The sequence below is a fragment of the Falco peregrinus genome, chromosome 12, assembly GCF_023634155.1.
Source record: "Falco peregrinus isolate bFalPer1 chromosome 12, bFalPer1.pri, whole genome shotgun sequence".
Classification (NCBI taxonomy): Eukaryota; Metazoa; Chordata; class Aves; order Falconiformes; family Falconidae; genus Falco; species Falco peregrinus.
In genome coordinates, this window is record NC_073732.1 from 1,244,190 (window position 1) to 1,267,870 (window position 23,681).

At 53.0% G+C, this 23,681-nt stretch overlaps 1 protein-coding gene across 2 annotated transcripts in view; it reads right to left on the reverse strand.

The window, feature by feature from the left end:
• SLCO2A1 (solute carrier organic anion transporter family member 2A1) overlaps positions 1 to 23,681 on the reverse strand; it is a 33,998-nt gene that overhangs the window by 4,630 nt on the left and 5,687 nt on the right. Inside the window, exons 2-13 of one of the 2 annotated variants that reach the window (XM_005241561.3) lie at positions 16,582 to 16,719; positions 14,400 to 14,562; positions 10,525 to 10,740; positions 8,371 to 8,469; positions 6,598 to 6,731; positions 5,356 to 5,443; positions 4,118 to 4,282; positions 2,891 to 3,080; positions 1,125 to 1,284; positions 589 to 758; positions 324 to 388; positions 47 to 167 (exon numbers count right to left, since the gene is read on the reverse strand). In XM_005241561.3, coding sequence (XP_005241618.1) covers positions 47 to 167; positions 324 to 388; positions 589 to 758; positions 1,125 to 1,284; positions 2,891 to 3,080; positions 4,118 to 4,282; positions 5,356 to 5,443; positions 6,598 to 6,731; positions 8,371 to 8,469; positions 10,525 to 10,740; positions 14,400 to 14,562; positions 16,582 to 16,719 — 1,709 coding nt within the window. The remainder of the gene's footprint in view (positions 1 to 46; positions 168 to 323; positions 389 to 588; positions 759 to 1,124; positions 1,285 to 2,890; positions 3,081 to 4,117; positions 4,283 to 5,355; positions 5,444 to 6,597; positions 6,732 to 8,370; positions 8,470 to 10,524; positions 10,741 to 14,399; positions 14,563 to 16,581; positions 16,720 to 23,681) is intronic. The other variant, XM_027792711.2, reaches the window with a different exon arrangement.

Genomic DNA, 23,681 nt, shown 5'->3' on the forward strand with positions numbered 1-23,681 from the left:
GGTTGTCCCCACCGAGGGGGGACAGGGGGACACACAGCAAGGGTACCTGTTGCGGAGGAAGTCATTGTTGTAGTAGGCGCAGAACCGGCGCTGGGTACACTGCTTTTGCCAGTAGATGCAGGAGGAATCGATGAGGGCACCAAACATGGCCGGGGCTGGCAGCCAGGCTTTGGAGAAGAGAGGATGGAGTCAGGCTGCCCACCCTGCCCTGCCTGGATGCTTTGCTTGCTGTCCCTGAGGAGGTTCAACACCTCCTGGGGCTTGGGCAAGCCTCTGAGCACCCTGCTGCCTTCCCCCAGCCTCACTGGGAGATGGACACTCACCCAGCAGCCTCATTAGTAAGAACTGGACTCCAATGGCAAATGACTTCTCATCCTGGTTCACCACCCTGCAGGGGAGAAGCCATGGGGGATGGGGGGTGGTCAGAGCTGCCACTGGTGGCTCTGCATTTGGCCAAGCACCTTGGCCTGGTTGCACGTTTGAGAGGCTCCATTGGTCCCCAGCATGGGGAACCCATCACATCATGCTTCCCCCAGTGCCTTGCGACCCGCCCCTGCCCACTGCTCACCGTAACTGCCCACTGCTCACCGTAAAACCATCATGTAGAGGGGGTTGTGGGACAGGCAGGCTACCAGGGCAGCAAAGGAGATGAGGAATACGGCAGGAAGGAGCATGTGGGAGCAGCTGAGTGGACAGGAGCCTGTCTTGGCGAAGGACAGACCGTTCCCAGCAGGGATCAGGGAACAGTTCTTGTAGATCTGTTGGAAACATTTGGAAGAAACAAATGTAAAGCTCCCAAAGCCAAGAGCAGGGTTTTTAGTGACGCACCAGACCACATCACTTTGCAGAAGACTGACAAGAGCATCAGCTCCTATTTTAAGGCACGACTGTGGGAGCCTGCAATGGGATGTGCTGCCATCCCCATTTCTCCAAGCAGACTCCCAGGGCATTGCAGCAATTCTCTCTCACACCTCAGGACTTCATCTCCAGTAGTCCTCCCCGCTTACTGTGTCAAAAAGGCTCTGCCCCGTTACTGCATTTCTCAGGTTCCTACAGCATCACTAGCTCCACCGTCACCAGTGAGCAAGGTGCGCTCTGCTTTGCAAACCCCTTGGTTTACTCACTGTTTTTTCGGGAGTGGAAGAATTAGCGGTGCTGTTTGTGCAGCCAGCGAAGCAGGGGGAGACGTACTCCACGTTGTTTTCTCCACACACTGGGTGAAAGATGTGCTCAGAGCAGTGGCACCCACTTGGCATCTTAACCTGCTGCTGGGAACTCAATGTACTGCCAAAAAGGAGGAGAAAAAAAAATTTTAAAAAAATAAAGAACTAGGACAGGAGGAAGAAAAATCCCTCTGACTAGTTGACCAGTTTCCCCATTCCTATTCGTGCTGGGATGGTGCCAGCAGCAAGCTGGCCTTCTGCCAGACCCTGATCCCCTGCAGGTACCTTTGCAAGTGTACGGTGAATGTAGCAGTAATTATGTTATGTCTGCAAACAAGTACTCACACACTACACACACACACACACACACACACACCCCAGCCCCAAACAGTGCCCCAGCTGAAAACTAATCGGCCAAATGCCTGGAGAAACATATCTGGGCTCCATCCAGAGCTGCGCAAACAGATGTGCGAACAGCCCCAGCTGGAAACACCATTCAGACAGAAATTGGAAGCGGGCTCGTTTCCAAACAAGCCTGACGACAGTGTGAAAGTCAAGAGGACAAATCAAATTATCTGTCCTGTCTTGCCTTGCTGCCCAAGGGAGTTCACCTGCTGGAGCAGCGCAGTCCGTCTCCTACGGGAAGCTGGCACCAGGGACCGACCTGCCTTTGGGCACAGTGGGATGGGGCTGGGCTCCGGTTCACCCATCCACGTAGCCCACAGCTACCTGGGGACCCAGGCAAAAGGCCTTCATGCGCTGCTGCCATTGCAGGGGGGCAGGTTTCCAAAACAGTATAAGGCAAGAGCCTCCTTTCCCATGCAAGTCCCCCCAGCAGCTCCTAGCTCCCTCAGCAAAGCCCATCAAGACTGGAGCCAAGTCAGGCAGTCAACTTGTGTGAATGCTGAGAGGCCAAGGTGCTGCTCAAAATTTAGCACTTGCAGCACCTGATCTTGAGCTGAGGGGTCTCCTCATGTCTGAAGCCTTGCTCTCATGCAGAAAGCTTGAGATGCCAGCGCCTCAGCGGGCTTCCATATGCCCCTGAGTGCACGGTGCGTGCTGTACGGAGCTCAGAGCAAAATATAAACATCACCCACACGTGGATTGGCAGAGTGCTGTTGCTTTCCTTCACCATGGCTATTTAAGTGGCTTTTAAGTGGGTGAAGCACAGGGACTGCCCCGTCCCTCATCCCTCCACCATACCCCTAGGACAGGAGGCTTATTGCTGGTGAGCAATGGGAAACATCTGTACGAAAGCCCCTTGCTGGCAGTGCGTTGGGAAATGAGCACGATGTACTTGACAGCAAGCCTGGGGTGGAGTCTAAATGTCATTTTCACCTTAAAAAGACATGGCAAGAGGAGCCGAAAGTTTCCAGCCAGATGAGGAACAAGGTGATGTCCAGCTGGAACAAAGGGAGCACACGAGGTGCCCATGTGTAGGGTTGATGTGGACGTGGGCACTAACGTTACTAATTTCCCCCTAGAAATCCAGAGCGCAAAATACACCCTGCTGGTTTGGTACAGAAAATCAGGAATAAACGCCCTCCCAAGCTTTCTGTGCTGTATAGCGCTTAGATCTCCCCCACGCAGTGGGATCAAGGAGCAAGCAGTAGCATGGTGATGTCTACTGCCTCTTCCCCTCCACCTGCATGTATCCCACCCCATGGGTAATTGGGCCAAGAGCTGGAGGAACAAGGAGCTGAAAACAACGCAAGTGCCTGCGTTACCTGGGGGGGTAGATCCCATCGATGTGCCCTGTGGAGCAGCCCATGAAGAAAATGGGCAAGCAGATGAGAATGGAGAAAACGAGCACCACCACAGCAAACCGGGGGATGGCCCGGAGGGAGAAGACAAAACGTTTCATGATGATTCCTCCTAAGAGCATCCCAAGTGCTGCTGCTGGCAGGTTCACAGCTCCTGCAGAGGAACGATGGCATTAGCTGGGGATCCTGCCTGCCAGTCACCTCCCTGTGGACAGGGGTTGGAGGTAGTGGCTTTGACCTCATGGTGACTGGGAGAACCCAGAGACCCCACTGTTACCCAAGACAGGCCAAAACCCAAGGCAGCTGGCACCTATGAGAAACCTAAGCCGCAGAAATCTGGCTTAGAGAGATGCAAGACCAAGCATCCGAGTGGTCCAGACCCGCTTCACCCACGTGGTGGGGCTGCAAGTTTTCAATGAGAGTGGTTGCTGGCCCACGAGAGAGAGTGAACAAATGTAGACAGCAGAGTCCTGGCCTGCAGGCGTCTCAGGTCAGGGAAGTCATCAACCATCTTAAGGTGATCCCTGGGTGTCATCCGAATATCAGTTTCCCATTACTTCCTCCTGAAGGATTTATAAAAACTGGGGAATATGGGCAGGTGGCTCCTGGCCAATGTGACACTGGAGGAATTTTACCAGTGTGCTTAATTGTAAATGTTGCAACTAATGTACCCGTGACATTGCTGAGCTGTACAACACTGCATTGTGTAGTTTAGCTACCAGTAGAAAAGAACCGGTCCGAAACCAAGACATGACCCAAGAGTGCTTGAAACAGGGCCAGGAGAAGAGAAGGTCACGAAAAGGAAGAGAAGAAGAAGAGGAAGATGATGAGGAAGAGGATGAAGAAATGATGAAGATGTCCCAAATGACCACCAGAGGACCCCCGACCCATTAGACCACACGTGCATAGTAAGCATGTAGGTATGACAAGTAGTTTTGGAATTGTAATGAATATGTTAATAATTTCTCAGAAATGTCATTAATATGTATAGGCTGGCTATATAAAGATAAACAGTGAACAAAGTCGATATGCACGTCGGGCGGAACTTCTCCCCCGTGCATCTGGCACTGAAAATAAAGAATGCCTGCTTTCGAAAACTGAAAAATGAGTATGACAGAGTTTTGTCTCTGATTTTTTGGTGTCGGATGGGTATTTTTCACCCTATGGCTGCTGCTGCCTGGCTGCACTCACCTATGAGGAAGTTGGCGTAGGAGGAGGAGGCACCGTACTGCTTCTCCAGGAACTTGTTGAGGAAGGTGGCCAGACCCGCAATGACGGAGGAGAAGCTGCACTGAGCCAGCACCAGGAGGATGAAGAGGGGGTTGAGGAGCAGCCTGAGGAATATCTTTGGGAATCCTACAGGGAAACAGCAGGAAAAAACGTATTTTATCCCTGGGTTCCTCATGTCAGGAATCTGTACTGTGAAAACCCCCACCCTTAGGCTGTTCCCTGGGAGTTAGTGCAGGGGATGTCCAAGGGCACGGAAAATGAAAGGGGAGGCACCCTGATCTGGCCCGGCAGCTGGCAGGACCGTGGCCAACGCACTGTGAGAAGCGAGGTGGAGGGCCGGCTCTGCCCACTACCCTTCCTCTCCCCCTTCCTGGACTCACAAGGAGCACTTCGCAGCCCCGGTGCATTTGTCCTCCTGGAGCAGGGCCCGTACCCTCGGGCGGTGCGACCAGAGCCGCTCCTGCAGCTGATGAGCGCCATGGGACATCGCGTCCTCCCTGCCCTTTCAGCAGAGGCAGGCTGACTCCAGGCTCCTCGGGAGCAGCCTGCTTATTTGGTCTCTAATTAGCTTGCCCCTTCTAGCAGAGTGCCCCAGAGACCCGGCATCATTCCTCAAAGCCCAGCGAGATAGAGAAGTGGGAGCTGGCAGCGCCAGGTTATGGCTGTGCTGGACGGAGAGGGAAGGAGAGAGGGTCTTTAGCTGGAAAGAAGTCATCCTAGGAGCTGGAAGAAGGCATTAAACTGGTCTCTCTCACCAGTGACCCCCCTACTCAAGCCAGTTTCAGCTACACACACACAAACCCGCAGAAGCTGCAGTGCGGTGACCTTCCCAAAGCGGCGGCCACTGGCGCCAGCAGCCCGTGGCCTCTCCCGGAGCTGTGTTACACCACCCAGCTGGCACTTCCCAGCACGCTCACGCCATTTACAATCCTCAAACCAACCTTCAGAAACAATTCAGGCCCCCCAGACCTCTGCTCCACAGCAAGGGGAGGCTGCGTCCGCCTCCCCCACATTCTTAGGGAAGGGTGTGCTACAGCCCTGGCGGTGCTTCTGGCCCTGGCATCGCCCGCAGCGTGGTGGCCAGACCCCACGGCTCCCACGAAGCCCCTCAGCGGGGCAGTGCTGGCGTGGTGGCCCCCACCCACCCAGCGTGGCCCGGTGTCCCCCATCACCCTCGCCTTCAAGTGCCAGCCCTTTACTTTTTATAAACTCCAGCAGAGAGGTTTCGTCAGCTACCCCCTTCTCCATCTTCCTGAGCATGCCAGCCTCCGCGTTCGCATTCGGGTCCTGGGGAGGGAGAGAAGAGCAGCCTGCGGTGAGGGCAGCACCCGTGCGTGGCTGGCACCGACCCGGCAGGCAGCGAGCTCCGGAGGAGCAGGGTCTGTCCCAGATGCCTTTGACCCCCAGCCAAGCCTGAGAGTTTCCCTTCCCATTACAGCGAGGGGGTGGATTATCTCCAAAGTCACGGCAGCCCTTGAGCAGAGCTGCAAGACAAACGCTTGTCCTGCTCAGGAGGGTTTTGAGAACTTGGGAAGCTTTCCTTGCCTGAACCCTGGCAAGGTACCTCCTCTTTAATCCTGCAAAAAGTCTGACAATGGAAGTTGGAGACAGGTCGGCTCAAGTCTGATGAGTCCTCTAGCTATAATAATGAAATATTTGGGGTTTGATTTTGACCTTTAAAGAATCAATGATTAAACTATTTCAAAACAAAACAAAACGAAACTACTTTTGAAACTAAACCAGTGGGGCTTTGCTTTGAAAACACTGAATAATAATTTTGCATCTTTTAAAATTTGTTTTAATGGGAAACTTGTCCCTTTTCCGCAATTTTTCCTCAAAACAAAAGCCCATTTATCAAAGTCTTCTGCCCAGCTTTATCCCAGTGCTGTTCCTTGGGGACGCTCGGCTCCGAGCAGGGGTTGCCACCGCTGCTGCTGCTGCCGCGTCAGGGGAGGAGGTCCTTGCAGAGGGTGTTGCAATGGGGCATTAAGATACAGCCATCACCAGCAGAACTGGGTCAGACACCCCGGGGGTGTCAAACCCCCACGGACAGACCCCTTACCAAGGAGGACAGCATGCAGGAGCCCCAAGAAGCCACCCAGCCCTCCCACTGCTCCAGGGAAGGCACAGGTCTACCCAAAGCCTTCCCAACAGATGCTGCCAATGCAGCTAGCGGGAAGGATGTGAAGTCTGGGTTTGGTCCGCTGAGCTGTGGTGGTTCTGGCTTTCCAGCTAATGGTCAGGAAGTAAAGGGTCTCGTCCTTCATGTGTTAGAGGCACAAAGCTTGCCCAGAAAACTTGTGAGGAGTTGTAACCACACCTGAGGAGGGTTGCTGGGCTCCCTTCCTCCCTCCCACCCCTCTCCTCTGGAGACAGGTATTCCCTCCCCGAGCGCAGCCCTGCCACTGAAATGTTCTGGCCCTCTGGAGATGAGGTCTCACCTCTCCTTTCAGCATGTACCGAGGGAAAAAGAAATAAGGAATGGATGTGAGCACCAAGCAGCCTGAGGAGATCAGCAGTCCCAGCCACCAGGCTCCGATCCACCGCTGGTCCCTTGGCGTCAGGGCCACTGTAGCTGCAAGACACAAGGACCCATCATAAGAGCTCTGCTTCTGCACGCCTGGGGGTGAAAAGGGCAAACACCTGTGCAAACACGGACTGGTGAAGCACAAAGGGTCCGTGTGGGCACACTCCAAGAGACTCTTCACCAGTGTGGAAGAGCAAATGGCTGGAGATGGGAGGTCCCACCAGCACTGGTAGCAAGACCAGCCCTGACAGTGTTTGACCTCCCTTCCTTTGGCCAGGAACCTGCACCGCCACTCCCCATCCAAACTGTGCTGAGCCTCCCAGATGACTGTAGGATGGATTTAGTCAGCATCAAAGTATGTTGATGGCCCAGGTTCAACTCTTCCCTGTCGAGCCAGCCAGTAAGGTGGCAGCTGTGGGGACCCAACTCCATCCTCCTCTGCCTGGGGTGTACGGTGGGCTTGGACCGCGCCGCCTGCCAGGGATGCTGAATCGAGACAGGGACTGGGAAATGCCACAGCCCCTTTCCTGGAAAAAACTGCTCTCCCATTGTTCCTGGCTTGGTCACTCTCTGCTTGCAGAGACCAAGGGAAGGACCCGTGCTGGCAGAAGAGTGCTGCTAATGAGCCTGGTTTCCGAGTGGAAGAAACTCTGGGCGCCTTCTCCGGAAAAAGGAGGAGAAGGTGAGAGCCACTCCGTCTCCAGTACAGACATCCTTCGGCTGGGCCAAGCGATGCTCACGGGAGGTTGACAGATTGCTTGGCTTGGCATGGGGACCGCATCTCCCCATTGCCGGGACATGGTGGCTGGGAAAGGAACCAGCAGCAGTCTCCGGGTGGGAGCCCCGTGCCAGGGTGCGGCAGGAGAGGAGCCCACACCCCACTGAAACAATCGCCCCACTTCCCCAAACAGGACCACTCCACTCTGGAGCTTGAACGTCATCATGGAGCGACTGGGCAGAGACTGCTAAATCCGTCTGCCGCCGCGGGGAGCAAGCCAAGGCTTTTTGCCATTTCCTGCCCCAGTTTCATTTATTATTCTTATCAGGCACCGGACAAAAATGTCAGGCGAGCTCTGATCTCTCTAAGGAAACTCAGGAAAAGCCACATTAATGATGAAGCTGTGGAGAATTCTTCAGTGATTAAGTTACCAGAAATAATAAGCATGCACCAGATAAAGAAAATAAGCCCCGCGCTGGCACTGGCTCGGTCCCCCTCTGCAGATGCTGGTGAAGGGTGGTGGGGAGGACGATGGGCAGAATCAAGCCTTCCCGTGCACCCATCGGACAGTGGTTGCCCTGTGGTTGTCTTCATCCCTGGATGCTTCAGATGCCTCTGCTCCTCTCCACCACTGTGCCGGGGTAGTGTGCTACTTCCTCAGCATGGCAGCAGTGGGCAGACCCCAGCAGTGACCACCAGTGCTTCCGTGCAGCACCATGAGTAGGACACTGAAATGTCCCTACCACAGGGCTCTGCTTCCGTAGTGGCTCCAGGACTATCCGTAGCCTTCCTCACGGGGAGACAGAGTGAAGGAATGTGCTGGGGGTGCTATTCCAGGTTCAGGTCTTTCCCGAGGAGTGGGTTTTGTGGGTCATGGGACTGGTGGCTTCTGCCACCAGTCATCCCAGAGTGAGCTTCTGACTCACATAAGGCTTTTAGGAGGACCATCGCTACTTGAGAAATACTCACCAATATCAACTCTTCCAATATCCACAAAGAGCCGCAGCACCACGGATCCCAACAAGTATCCAAAAGCAGGGCCAAACACAGCAATGGCGAAGAGGATTGCTGAAAAAAGGGAGCAGAGAGTGCCCGTGTGAGCAGGGAATGGTAGCTTCAATGCAGATCTGGCTTTTGTCTTCCTATGTCAGGCAGGAATGGTGTTACAACGTGCAGAGCAAAAAACCATCTTTTATCAAGCAGCAGATCCCCATTGCTCAGGTGCTGAGCGTGGTGTTTAGCTAACAGGATTATGAGGAAGGCAAGCAGCTGCCTGCAGAAAAAAATCCGTCTGCTCTGCTGCCATCACAGCTTCGCTGATGCACTAAAAGTTGTCAGCTACACTGTCAACATCCCTGATTCACGGTGATGAAGGGAGAAAGCAGCAGGGCAGTGGCACTCTGGACTCCTGCAGGTGATGGAGACCTTAAAAGCCTTACATCCAAGTGAAAACATTTGGTGCAAACCAGGGGAGGTGAACGATGCTGACAGCAAAAAGGCCAACAGATCACACTTGGTTCAGCTGAACTATCCTTGTTCAAAAAATAGAGAACTTGGACCTAACCCGTAAGGTCAAAATGTTTCCCTTTGGCTCCTTTAGAATGAAAAGATTCAGGTTCCCTCCCTGAAAGAAACTCTTTGCACAACCTTCTTGAGATGCTGAAAGGGAGACAGTTTGCTTGAGCTGCAGTGCCCATTTCTGTGCATTTTGCTGATCTGGAGCATTTGAGCACACTGGGTATGAAAGTGCCTGATCCACTGCTATGCCTCAGCTGTGCAACTATTTTAAAAACACTTTTTTTTTTCTTTTTTTTTTTTTTTTAATTAAGCAAGGCAGTGCTTTTGTTTCTGTAATATAAACCGAAGTATTGAAGGGCAGGGTCTTTAGAGAAGGAATATTTAACCTCATGCACAGACAGTAGTGTTCCTTTTCACAGGAAGATGCTGAGACCTAAAATGAAACAAGACTCGAAGGGCAATGGTATTTACGTTGTATTGAGGCAATCCAGGCTCCCAGTAGCCATCCCCCCTGACATGGACATTCCATGGCCCTAAAGTGACCCCCCCATAGTATAAAGAACAAGCCAGTCCCATTTTCCTTCATCTTCAGGACCTGCCAACTTGGGGCTCCAAAGGGCACTCAGAGGTCCTGGGAACAGTGATCCCTCATCACGCGGGGAAGCCGAGGGTGCCCTGTCCCTCCTTCTGCCAGTCCAGACCACTGTATCTGAGCTGAGAAGAGCGAGTACTGGCCGCACAGGAAACGCTGGTGGTGCAGCAGCCCTTCCCAGCAGGAGCCTGGAGCAAAGCACACCTGGGTGGGTCTGGAGACCCTGCCAAGCACTCCGGTGTTTGTCCAAAGCCTGTCCTTGGGAGTCTAACTCTGAAGGCTTTCCTTCTCCATTAGGGCTTACCTTATTTTGGAACATCCGCTTTGGACTCTTAAATCACGCTGATGCCTTTGGCTGCTTTAAAGACATTGTTCGTCACCAGGAGGAATTGAGTTTGTAAATAGCTTATGGGCTGAGCTTGAAGCTCACGTAGGCAGGCCAGTGCCAGATGGGGATTGCCATCCAGAGGACAAAAATATCTTGTAACATGGCAGCCAGCTCCTACCTCTTTGCAATGAAGCAGTCCTCCGGAGCCTGGGAGCCCCCACCGGGCACGGACTGATCTCATGGGAGACATGCCGATCTTGAACCCTTGATCCAAACCCTGTGTTAATTGGCTCCTGCAGGCTGTCACACCTCTGGTTGAACTGTGATCAACTGATGCTCGATGAGAGCAGGAGGCAGCCTCTGAGAAGGTTTCCTTACTGCTGTTTCCCCCCATGGATGGCATAAGCTCTCACAGACGCAAGGGAGAAGACCCAGCCCATCCATCTGACCTCCTTTCTCTGATTTTTTGGCTTCCTACGACCCACAGCTTCCATATGACCCTACAGAGAAGAGCTGACCGTCAAGGGGAGAGACAGCCCAGCCTTTTAATGGGGGAGGATCGCATCTGAGTCACGCTGGCCACTCAGCCCATGTCCACAGATCATCCTCTCCAGATGAGCACCTCTACACCTCACCTCTAAGGTCCAGAGGATACACAACAACACACAGCAATGGTCCCACTTACCAACGTACAGCGGGGAATTGTTTGCTTCTGCAAAGTCGTCTACGTAGGATATTCCAAAGGGCTGGATGGGAACTGTCCCAATTCCAGCCAGCAGCTGGGCAATGACCATCATTGTCCATATGCTGCTGGCCTCCTTCTGGGGATCCTGGGTGGTGTTCGGGCACACAAACTTATTCTCTGCATAGCAGAGTTCAGCCTGGGCCTGGCTTTTGTTACCTGAAAGGGGAAAATAATGAATGTTACAACGCTGGGCATGTCCCCTGCCTCCTCCCACACTAAACCTGGGAAATCACCCAGGTTTGCTGAGTAGGCACTCACTGCTGGATTTCAGATGGATTGCTCGTTTTATTTAGCAGTTCTCGTCATCTTTCCCTTCCTTTGGGGTATTATACTGAGGTCAGCGTAGCAAATGACGAGGCTGTGGGTTTTATCATACTTTTAAAGACAAGCTGGCCAGAGAGGAAGGAAGCACATTAGTTTCTCCTGCGAAGGGCCAGCCTGCAGCCCAGCTCCCGCGAGCTGCATTCCAGCTGCCCGCAGAGGATAAAAAGCTCTCCTGCCAAGCTGCGGCAGCGCGGGGACCAGCCGACCCACAAAAGTCTTTGGACAGATGGTGTCAAAGCCAGTGGAAAACCCTAAATATTCACAGGTGGAAAAAGCTGGCTTTCATGCAAAATGAAGGGGTTACAGAGCAAACAGAGCGTCCTGGCCTTTCCTTGCTAGCTCCTCCTACTCCAGCTTTTGTTTTTTCTTTTTTTTTTTTTTCATTATTTGTAATTGGTTCAACATTCCTATCACCTCTTTCTTGTTAATGCAATAACTCTGGATTTTCTACACTTCTGAGCAAACAGACACAAACCAAAACCAAATATTTATCAGGTGATATGGGGTTTTCATTGGCATAGCGCGGCAGCACATTCCTAATAGTAGGTCACCACAAAAATCCTTATGTAAGTCCATTTGAAGGCACGTTGTCTACAGAGTCCACGTTGCCAGATAGAAGGAGCCTCCTTTTCTAATAAAGATCTTACCACAGCAAAAACAAAAGCCACAGAAACCTCTCATGCCAGATGGCACGCCATGGAGCGAGGCTGCTCTCGGTTCAACGAGGGTAAACCCAGCCCATGGCTGGCTTTTTGTTATCAATGGTCTTTGCTCCCTTGTGGTACCCAGCCAGTAACAGGGAGTGATGCTCTCTGGGGTGACCTCGCTGCCCTGAGCAGGACACCCTGCCCCTGAATCTCTGTTGCCATCCCTGCTCAGGAGCAGCCCACCACCTCCCAAAGCAAGGACCCTACTTCTTCATACCATCTGGACATGGAGAGGTCTTCACCCTGCTCAAGACTGCCATGCAAACTCCAGACAGGACTGGAGTATCTTCATGGGCTGGAAATACCAGGACAAGACACGCACAGCTCCATGCAGGGAGCAGGATGATACCTGCTCCTTTGACTTGTTTCCTTTGCAGTGATAGCAGCCCCTGTCCTGGTTCTAGACCAGTTCACAGCCTGAAGCAGGACTGTAAGCTCTCAGAAAACCTGGCATCTGATGGCTGACCCACTCTCCAAACCATCTGACTTGAAAAGCACAAAGACACTTCAGTCTGCATAGCAGCGAGGCAGCTGCAAGCCAGCAGAGAGTCAGTCTTCTTATTCCTGCATGAGCACTGGCACACTCAGCCCCACACTGGGCCATCATTTTTAATAATGGTTAGTGGGATCTGGGCTTGCAGATCAACAATGGAAGTGCCAGATTTCCCAGAACTGATGTGGTAGAGCAAAGCCAGAGGATCTCTAACCCTTTGGTGGGAGCAGTGACTGTCAGGCACCTGTTGAGCAGCTCTGCCCTTGCTGTGCTTTGCTCCCCATCTGGGCTTTGCATCCTATTGAGCTGCAGTGAAGACAGGACCCAACTAAAGGCAGCAACTTGCCTAAGGCCACCCAGCAGCTCTCCGGCACAGCCAAGGCTCCCTGAGCCGAGAGGATCAGGCTGCGATGCCATGCACGGGGCTCTGAGCCTTTCCAGGAGAAAGCACCTTCTAACTCCAAGTGGAAGGCTTTCCCAGGCTGGCACTGCTGTGACCGCTGCCATCCCCCTCGGTGGCACAGGCGCAGGGGGAGCGACCTGGCACAGAGCTGAGGTGACCTCGGGTTTTCAGAGGGGCCAGTCCCCAGGGGCGCTAAGGCTCATTGGCATCCCGAGGATTTAGGGCCTGAGGTCACTTTGGGAAGACCAAATCCAGCCTTGTTGTGTGATGCAGACTCTGCTGCATACCTGCATTCGGCACAGAACCTGGAGCTGTACTAGCTTGTTCCCAAAGCCCGCCCAGTTAAACCAGTAGCCCCCCTTAGTATGGGTCGTACGGCTCAGTGGCTAGAGCAAAACAGGCCCTGGGGACAGGAGACCTTAACTCTGCTCCATCACCCACATGCTCAGCAGCAGGGAAACAGCCTCACTTCTCACGCTGCAATACCTCTGTGACCCCAGTAACGAGGATGCTCCTTCCCTTTCCAAAAGGCTTTGGGCTGCAGGTGGCCACCAGCTGGACTGCGCCCAGCCTGGGTGCTCAGCAGGGCTGCGCGCCGCTCTTCTCCCCTGTGCTGCACAGCTCTTGGCAGCAGGACTGAGCGACGTCTTTTGTCAAGCACAGAAGCCAGGGGAGAGGAGAAGAAGGTCGGCACCTCGCTGGTGCCACGAGGCATGCACACACACCGAGAGCACACTTGCAAGCCTTCTCATCAGTCAGAGGAACTGCTTCCTCGAGCAGAGAAGTGCCATCCGAACAAGGCCGGTACAGCAAGAGCTGTTCTGGCATGAATCAAGCTCAGCGCTCAGAAAAGTGCAAAGCCTCAGTAGCAAGTACCGTGGAGCCATTGACTCCCCTCCGTAAATGCACCAGTGCCCAAAAAAAGCCAGAAGTGAACTGCTTTGCCCACAGTCACACGGGGCAGCAGCAGCAGAACCAGCATCTCCTGCACCCCAGGGCTTCTGCCCCCGTTTGCTGCCCCTCCAGCAGCACACTCTGCTCGCAGCTGGTTTCACATTCTCTCCCTGGCTGGCTTTTTGGACCACTAAATGACATGCCGTTGTTGATAACAATGCTGTCATCACAGTGTTAGAGCTGCAGCTGGGGTCCTTTTGATGCTACAGAGAGCAAACCTATTGCCAGGGTGCCCAGGAGCTGGTTGGAGGGACACACCACCTGTGTGGAGAGCAGGGACACTGTGTGCCTCGCCGTCTGAAGAGACACGGGGGGGCACAGCCAGGAGAGAAGCATATTTAAAATAACAGATTAAGCTAATTACACGATTAGTTTTCAGGTATATTTTGTAGTATCCACGTGGAAGGATGTGCTCTTCCACTGAACGTGGAACCTCCTCACAAATGTTCCTGGGTTGGCGTGCCCGTGTGGGGTGATGGCCCTCTCAGGGGTCCCAGCCCTACAGCAAGCTCCTTGGGCACTGGTGGGAGGGAGAGGTGTCTGGGCAGCTTGGAGAGGAGATCCTTCCTGCTGAACTTGAGGCACAGACTGCTCCCTTTGAAGGCCTCCCAGAGCATCCATGGGGAATTTAGGTACTTCACCATGACCGCAGCACTTGGCACCTGAAACTGCAGCAGGCACGACATGCCCAGAAGAGGCAGAAGGATCCCACATGCAGTTGTCGCGTTCAGCAGGGGTTGCAAAGCTATACTGAAGTCCGGCTTAAAAGAGCAAATCTCTACCTTTAGTTTTTCCCTCCAAACACTGCATTTAAATTGTGCGCGCGCTGGATACAGCCTGTCTTTTTTGGGTGGGCACAGGTAACCCAGCCCAGAGCAACCGGAGAAGGATTTGTGCTGGGACGGCTCATGGTGGTGAGGATGGAGGTGCTTACCGGTGCTCAGCGCGGTGTATTCGTAGGGGTCTGATAGGAAGTGGGGCAGGGTAACCAGGAACGCCCCCAGCGCCAGCAGCAGCCCCCCCATGCCGATCACCCGTGGGCGGTGAACTCGGCTGCCGAAGTAGCTGACAAAGATGATGAGGACCACGTTGCCGATCTGGAAAGGGCACAGCAAAATGGGAATGTCAGAAGACATCACGGAGGAAGTCAAGACCCTATAACTGGTCCCCAATGGCTGTGTTTGGGTGGGTGGAGAGCTCCCTTGTCAGGTGGTGTTTGACCCCCCCAAAAGCAGGAATGGGACAGCCCTTCACCCTGCATATTCGCAGCAAGTCAGTGGTCCCTCCCCATCGAAAGCCAGCGGGACAGCTCCTGGGTGTCCATCACCCACGTGCATCCCTTGCTGTCACGGGTGACTTCACAACCTCCTGTGACCTGGCTGGGGCTTTTTCCAGCACCCACACCTGCCCCCCACCCCACAGGATATGGCATAAACTAACATTTCCCCCAAACACAGCAAGAAATGAAGCGTGATGCCTCCATTCCCCTGACTCTAAACAGACCCAAAGTCCAGCTCATTGCAAATGTTTGTGACTCTGGGCATTTGCAGCTGCAGGTATGATCAGTTCAAAAGCTGGGAAAACATGCAGCTTTCTCAGGCAAGTGGACGAACACCATAAAATTACCATTACATTGGCTTTGTCAGCTTGGGACAAGCTAAACATTATTTTAACCTCAGCATGTGTGGCTAAGAATACTTTTTATTTATGTTTACATGGGCTCTTTCATTTGTCTCTTTGTGGTTTTTGTTCTTGGAATTGCTGCAGCCATCAGTGCAAAAAGGTGGGACAGACCAGGCAGCTCAAACAGAGTTGGAGTAAAGCACAGAAAGTTCTCTCAGAAAGCAGAGGAATAAAGCCGTATCTGTTGTCTACAAGCTGCTACTCCTTAACAGCATGGCAGACGTCCTGCTCCAGTCCTTTTCCCCTTTATATTCTTGCAGTAACAGCCCTGCATGACGTTTGCTTTGGTATCACTTCTCCAGGCATTAATTCTCATCAGCCTAAGTTCTCTGGTGGGTCAGGAGCACGTGGGTTACAGCTCTGAGACACTCCGCAGGGCTTAATTATACCAGTTCATTATTACCAATGTTGTACTGTCCATACTGAGTCCCTTTCTTTGCATGGCTTGGACCTAGCCACAATCAGTGGGAAGTCCTTCACTGGTCTCAGCAGACTTTGAGCCAGCCTTTTTAATGCCAGATGTAGGTGCTGGTTGAGGTAAGACCTGGGCATCTACTTCCCCAAGGACCCAGGAGGATCCCCAGTGCCCAGCCTCTCGGTGGATCCCATGCAAGACCAGCTGTGGGCATGGTGGTGGGTTGCCACCAAGCACTTCCTGGTCTGTGCCACCAAAAGAAAGTCTCTGCCAGCAGGTCTTTTCCTAGCTGGCCTTGAAGAGCTACCAGGAAGGATACAATTCATGACAAGGTAAACTAGAAAACTTACTCCAGAGACAAGTGATTAGAAAGTGTTTGTGGGAAAATCCTCAGCCAGGTCAGCAATATGTCAGTGAAAGTCACTACTTTGCTGCAGGGCCATGAGGAGCTGAGACCACTGGAGAAAAGGACTAGATCTTGGAGAGACAGCTGGCCAGGGTCTCCTTTTAGAGAAAGTTTGGAATGATTCAGGCCAGGCTCTTTCCCAAAGCCAGTGAGAAACCTACGAAAATAGATACTTCTACTGGAAATTGCTCACAGAGATGTAGTTGTGTGGATACTACTCATAATAAAAAGCTCTTCTTCACAACAGCTGTTAACTGCGATCAGTGGAGAGGAACCACACTGCATGTTTTCTGTCTCCCAGTCATGTCTCTGCTGGATGTGCACGGCATCCCAAGGTGGAGTGGACTCCTCCGAAACAACCTGCTTTCTGCAGCTGCCCTCCGAGGCCACGTCCCCACCACATACCCTACGTTCAACCTCCTGGTGTATGGTACAGCAAAAATGAGGTATGAAGATGTTTCCAAGTGCAGAGCAACAGCTGCTTCACCTAGCATGTATAGGAATGACCAAGGAAGCCCTGGGTGTGAACAACCCTGAGACCCTATTCTGGGAAGGTCCCCCCGACATTCTGGCCACCCCGTAGGGCCCCTGCACAAGCTTCTCACCAGTTACCTCGTGCAAGCTGGAGATGAAACCTGAAGAGAGACTGGAGAGCCCAAAGCGCTTCTCAATGGTAGTGAGGCTGCTCTTGAAGTTGGCGCTGTAGAGGAGCTGGGAGAGCTGGAGAAGCCCATGGCACAGCACAAACACCTGCAGGCAAAACAAGTGCCATCCCGGTTAGTACCTGCTGAGTGCCCTGCTGATGTGTAACTGCTGGTGGCCTGCCCCGTGCGAGGGATTGGAGAGTCGTACGCACGTGGACTCGAGTTGGCCAACACGGCTGCACCTCTGATATGCAACAGATCTGCTGAAAGGCTCAGCCCTGGATCCATGATGAACTCAGCTTTGCAAAATGAACAATGCAGCGTCCAGAAGAGAGGACAAGGAGCACTGTTTGTTTCTTTTCTCTGCTTTACTGTCATTAAGATTCATTGGTATTTGCCCTGTGACAACCCTTGCGTGGCCCTCAAGGTTACCCCTCCAACCCGAGGAGGGCCCATTGCACTGGGAGTCGTACAGTGATGGATGAGACAGCCTTGACTTTGCATAGACTGGGTGGACGCTCCTGAGACCATGTTAGAGCCAACCAGCTGAAAGGGAGCCGTGCTGGCTTAGGCTACCTGAGACCCCAGCTATTTCCAGTCGTCCCCTTGGATACGCTCAGCTGTAAAGTCAATTAACAGAACCTGCTCCAAGGGGTGTTGCAAGAAAAAGTTTAAAAAAGGCTTTAAAAGCCCCAGAGGGTAAGGATGAAATATGCACAATGTAGTCTCACTACTGGAACACCTCTGTGGTATTCTAAAAACAGCATCTTCCCCTTGAGCCAGGCTGTGAGCTGAGCCAGCAGCCAACGGAGGCAGCGCTTGCCTGGAGCGGAGGGGGGAACACGGAGAGTTTGCAGGGCAGGGCAGAAGCGTGGTCAAAAGAGCCCGGGTGGCCTGGGAGAGGAAAGTGCTCTCAGCCGGGGATGCAAGAGGCAGCTCACAAGTGTCGTTTGATCTATATTTAGTCAGAAAAGTTTTCCTTTATTTTTCTTGGAATGGAATGCATCCACATGGTGCCAAAAGTATTTTAAAATCATTAAAAAAAAAAAGGGGGGGGGGGGGGGGAGGGAAGGGGGGAATGTCTTTTCATTTAAATCCACAGGAAATCAAATATTTGCTGAATACCGGAAGCATGTCCCACAAAGATAACGGTGGGAAGACCGAGATGATGAATGGGGGATCAAAGGTACTGCAGGGCTGACAAATTCCTTATGTCCTTGGCTAGGAGAGCAGCAACACTAATTATTAACATTTATTTGAAATGGTGGTAGCACCCAAAGCCCTTACCCATTGTGTGGAAAGAAAAAAAAACACCCACAAAGCAGAAAAAGAATGAAAATTGTCCACCCGACACAGAGGATGCACATGGTGTAGGGGGGTGGAGCACTTTTTGTGGAGTAGAGGAGGACACAGAGCCAGGTCTATCCATTGCAAGAGAATTTAGGTAGAAGAAGAGGATGGCTTCTTGGGAAGCTTCTCCTGCGAGGGAGGATAGCACCAGTCAGAAGACACAGCTAGGTATCTAAAAGCCTAAGAGATGGGAGAGATGCTGGCAAACAGCAGAAGAGAAGAGGCTGGAGGTGAAGGAGGAGAAAACGGAGCCCTGGCAGTGCAAGGGCAGGTGTGGAACAACCTGGAGACCACAGAAAAGCAGAAGGAGAAAGGCAAACACCAAAAAAGAGGGAAGAAGGGTCACAGGGACCAGCATGAGCTCTCCAGCCACATCCTGAAGGGGTGTCAGCAGACAGGCTAGCACCAAGAAGGTATCTGCCACCCACGGCAGCCCAACAGGAGAGGACAAAGTCCCAGGCTGGAACTTTGTGCTGACAAAAAGCCAGAGAGCAATGACGTGGGGTGTAACACGGGAAACCCTCCCAGACAGGGACAAAGTGGAAGTGAAACACTTCAAAGTAAACCCTTGAAGCAGAACAAGCTCTACACCCTCCAGTCAGCAAGTCCTACATTCAAAGCCCCATCCCAGCACGTGGTCCTGCAGGTGAAAGGTGGATCCACCACCTTCATCTTCACCCAATCCTGACCTGGGATGACGGTGTAGAGTAGTCCAGCCAGGCTGGTCTGGAGCAGAGAGGTGACTCCTGTGTGGATGAGAAATGGAGAGGGGATCTTGTGGCCAGAGAACATTAATTTTTGTTCCTGAAGCTCTGGCCAGACCCTATTGAAGTCATGCGGATAAGGAAGCACTGGTTAAACAGTGGAGGGCCGGGACCGCCCGAGATGCAGAGCAGCTGGAGGGAGAGCTCTCCCGGTGTGAGGCGTTAGCTGGAGAAGCTGTTTACCACCGGGGAGGGAAGAGGGTGGATCACCAAGGCTGAATTTAGCTCAGCAAATGTCAGCCTAATCCCAGGGCAGACAGGGAGATGAGAAGGAGAGAGAGGATGCTGGTGGGGAGGGAAGATGGGCAGGAGAGGCTGCCTGACTCCCCGGAATGCTGGGGTTGGCAGGGCATGGGAAGAAGGCAGAGGCATGGAAGGACCACGGGGAGCCAGCACTGGCTGTGCTTCACGGGAGGACGGAAGGCAGGAGATGGGAGGGACAAGCTGCGCTCAGAGCGGGCAGGCAGGGAGAGGCAGAGGTGGCAGGATGGCCTGAGATGGGTTTATGCGATGGTGATAACCTGGGGGCGCACGAAATGGGGCCACAGATCCCGAGATGCCTGGGAGCAAGCTGGGGCTGCCTGCCCTGAGGGAAGGCAAGGTGGGAGAAATGCAGCTGGAGAGCACCGGCAAGGGGAGAAGAAGATTGGCGCTGGGGTGTGACGGCTCCCCTCCTGACCACGAGTCCTCCTAATCTGGCTCCTGCGAGCAGGGTTAGCAGGGGAAGCAGAGGAGCCAGGGGGGATGCTCAGGGCACCCGATCCCACCCTGCACTGCTTCTGGCACTGAGACCACACAGCACCCTCAGCCCTTGGATGCGGAGAGCCTGGACGATGGGAGGCGAAGGGCAGAGGAGATTTTTTTGTTGTTTTTTGTTTGTTTGGGAAGAAGCTGCCACCCAAAACAGTTGGAGCAAAGTAAAACAGCCTTTGCTCCAGGACTTGTGCAGCTGGAGCTCTGCTCTTCTAGACGCACTTCGGCTGTCTGGAGGTGAGAGATGTGCCTGATTTAAGACTTCTCCTGCATTCAGCAAACTCAATTCTTATTAAAATAACAACAGCCCAAAAACACTGAAAGCTCCGAGTGCCGATAGTTGGGAGAGGGGCTTACCTGGAGGGCTCCCCAAAAGGAACCTGGGCACCACCTGACCTTGGCACTGGCCAAGATGCTCCAGTTGGGAAAAGCAGACCTCTGGGGCTGGTGGAGATGTAGGGCACCGCTCTCCCATGTCCCCTTGCAGGTCCTCACGGGTCTCTCCTATCCCCGTCCCTCTCCCCACGCGTCCCCATCCCCACATGTTCATGTTGACCACCCACAGCCTGCTGGTCAATGGAAACCAGCGCTGACCTGCTCCCTTCCAGCTGCAGAGAGCACCAGATGTGCTGTGCTGGCACCTGCTGAGCAACCCCGGGAGGTGATGGAGCTGCTGTCATCCATCTTCCCTAACGCTTAATGAAGAAAGGGTTTTTAAAGAAAAGCCAAACTCATTTGAAGGGAGTTTTTCTGACGCAAAGCTGACACAACGGCACTGAAGGCGAAGGCGTGATGGGAGGTTAAGGAGTCGGGGACAACTCCCACGAATACAAAGCGCTGACCCTCCAGAGCAGATGCTCCCATCGGAGCCTGTTGTATTTTTGGAGCTGCAGGCAAGCAGGGAGCAGCGCAGAGAGGCTGAAGGCATGCGCCCACACGCACCCGCACGCACCCGCACACACCCACCAAATCCCCTCTTAATCACCCCCACACTTCCTTCAGAGCACCCCAGCAATCCTGACTCCAGGCTGTTTATACAAACCACTTGACTCCGTTCCAAGACCCACCTGATTTAAAAGGGAGGCAAATGCCTGTGGGAAGGTCCCTCGCAGACACACTGCTCCCCCCCAACCCCGCTCGTGGGGACCAGCACCCCCCTGGCAATGCTTTCTCAAAAGGAAGAGAAACCCACCCTGCTGCAGGGGAGAGGGGACTGGTCCCTCCATGGCCTGACAACACTTCTCAGGTCCAAGGCGGAGAGCTGGCAGCTATCTGGTCTGTCCCAACCCAAAGCTCCTTCAGAGGAGACGTGTTCAACACATACTTGACCTGATGGGCTGGTGGGGGGCAGGCTGGGCTGCAGGCACCCCCCAGGCATGAGGACACAGCAGCAAGGCTGAGATCCTATCCTGGCACCGATATGTCCCTGTCAGATGCCAGCTATGGCCCCAGTGGCTCGTGCACTCCCAGGAGATGCCCAAGTTGGTGTTTCAGCCCTTGCAGCCGCCTCAGAGGACCCACTTGCACCCTCTCCACTTCCCTGAAGCATACCAGGACTAAAATAAGGCCCTGGGAGGATCGAGGGGGTCTCCCAGCCTTGTGCTGAACCCATAAGGATGAGGAAGCCAGAGCCGAGGGGGTAAACCCATCCCTGAGGTGGGTGTTCTTGGGGTTAGAAGCTTTTGGGGTCAGAGGGAGGTTGGTGCCCCGGGGGCTGGGTGCGGGCAGCAGGTGCTTACACCACTGCCCCATGTCACACACCAGTGAAGCTCTGTGCCCTTCCCTCGTGGCTCTCTCTTTCCAAATTCCTTATGCAAGATAGGACACTGTCATCACTGTCACTGGCCTTAGCAAACAAGCCCACACAGACTGGACTTTAAAACACCTATTATGAAAGGTGAACTGTTTTGTAAGAGGTTTTTTGGGGACCAGGCTGACAGGTCACCAAGGCAGACAATACAGTGCTGGGCAAGTGGGGTTAAATAAGAAAAAAACCCCACAACCTAACCTGAAGTGCTTGATAATCCCAGCATGCATGTGTTGGGCATGAGTCAGAGTCAAGGTCAGGTAAAAAAAAAATTCAGGTTTCTTTTGCTTTCAGAGGAGTGAACTGCCTCTATGGAGCCTCCAGCATCCAGGAGATTCCTCCAGGTGGGAGCCTGGCTCTGCTTAGCAGGGACCAGGGGTTTGGGAAGATGCTGGTACCTGTGGCACAACCACTGCTCCCTCCTCTCTGCCACCTGGAGAAGCAGATAAAGGGTTAATTCCTTGCTCCGTTTCCACATCTTCACGCTGTGGTTGCGGCACTCATGTCCAAAGTCATCCCTCACCTCATTTCTCAGTGTCTTCAGCTTGGCAGCCCTGTCTGGAGATAGAGAAGGTGGAAATGTTGACGGTGCAGCTCAGTCTGTGAGGAGAAAGCACTGGCAGCTCCCGACTGCGGCTCTCACACGCACACTCCGGTGCTGACCTCCAAGCCCACTGCTGCCACATGGGTGGAAAGAGCCAGGGCTTAATTTGTTAGATGGATGCAAGAGCTGCCTGGGGAGCTGCCAAGAGGAGCGTGGATTCTTGCAGAACCTATCCAGCTGCTCTCAGCTGACGGGGGACACCGAGGTAGGACTTGGCCAAAAGCAGTCGTTGCAGGAAGGCACAAAATTATTCTGGCTGGAGTAAACGTTTGGGAAGGATAGGAGTAAGGATGCTCTGCTAGCTCTTTCCCTCTGCATAGTACTGTTGGAGCTACATTTTGGGCTCTGGAGGGCCAAAGTAAAAGTGTTTGATCTTAGCCGAAAGTCATGGCGCAAAGCAGGAGACCCCAACCTGCCCACCTCTGAAAGCTTCTTCCACTTCACTCTCCTGAGCTTCCAAGGGGAAACAAGAAAGGGGAGGGCGGAACTTTAGAAAGTAACAAGAATATCCTCAAAATTTTAAATAGTCATGGAGAAGACAGGCCGTTTCTTTTAGAGCTTGAATATGCTCAGCAGTCACTACACTACGAGACCCTCCTGCAGCAGGATGGCCGAGATTGCTCAGTCCAAAAGAAATATATCAGCTGGAAATGAAAAGTATATGGGCATGTGTGGGGAAGTAAGTCTCTCCTTGGCATCTCTTTCCTACATGGAGCTGCCTAGACTTATAGATCAAAAAGCACCATGCAAGACGGAAAAAAGCAACCAACATTTCCACAAAAAGAACCAAGTATCCTGCCACACAGCACAAATCCCCACCATCCCTTAACACAAGCCTTGGAGCCTGGAGCATGGCCCACTGGTAGAAGCTGGCTCCTAAATTTTATGTCTACTGCAAAAAAATAAACAAATAATAATAAAAAAAAAAAAGTGGTTAGAGGTTGTCTGAAGCACGCCACTGCCCAGATTAGTCACAATGATGACTGTCTGCTGCCCAGTAATCCACGCTTTTCAACCCCCGATTATCAAGTAGAAAGACGTGTTCGCTCCTTTTGCGACAAATGTACAAGTGGGATTTCCCTGCGCATACCGCAGTGCCCTTGCACGGTCTGTGCATCCCCTGCTTTGCTCAGTTGCTGTTGAGGGAGCATCCAGGGGACATAAAAATACGCCCCTGCCTCAACACACAGGTGCCCACTGCAGATGTCAGAAGGAAAGGAGGGTTTTGGCTGTGGAGGATCGCTGAGAGCAGACCCTCAGTGTGTGAGGTGCGAGGGTTTGCTGCTTCCCAAGCTGCTGCTGAGAAAATACTCCCGCCTGCAAAAGACGATGCATATGGTTAGGCAGCCTTCTCGCTCCTTGAGGCCAGACCGAGCTGCGGGTAGGCTGTGTGCTTGGGTCTTTGCTCGTTCCTTTTTGCAAAGGTCGCTCTTCTTTACAGTGCATCAGGATCCGACCGTGATTTCCTTGAAGGCTGCTTCAGCTTGGCTTCATTTTCCCTGACCCGCAAGTGTATGTAAACACCCTCCCGCACGCTCGCAGCCCTGGCCGTGCCTCATGCTCCCTATCAGCGACACTCCTCTCCCGTTTTGCTCGTGGTAATCTTATCTACGCTGACCACTCCTTCTTGTGTTTGGGCACTGAATCACCTTGCCCCTCATAAAATTATCTTGTTTCATGTCTCCTAGACCTTGATCCCACTAAACTTTCCAACCCATTTTGCTGTCTAGCTCTTGCCCATCTTTTTCCTTACCCTGCTGCTGGTGTTACTGGTGAAGGCCAGGTGGCTC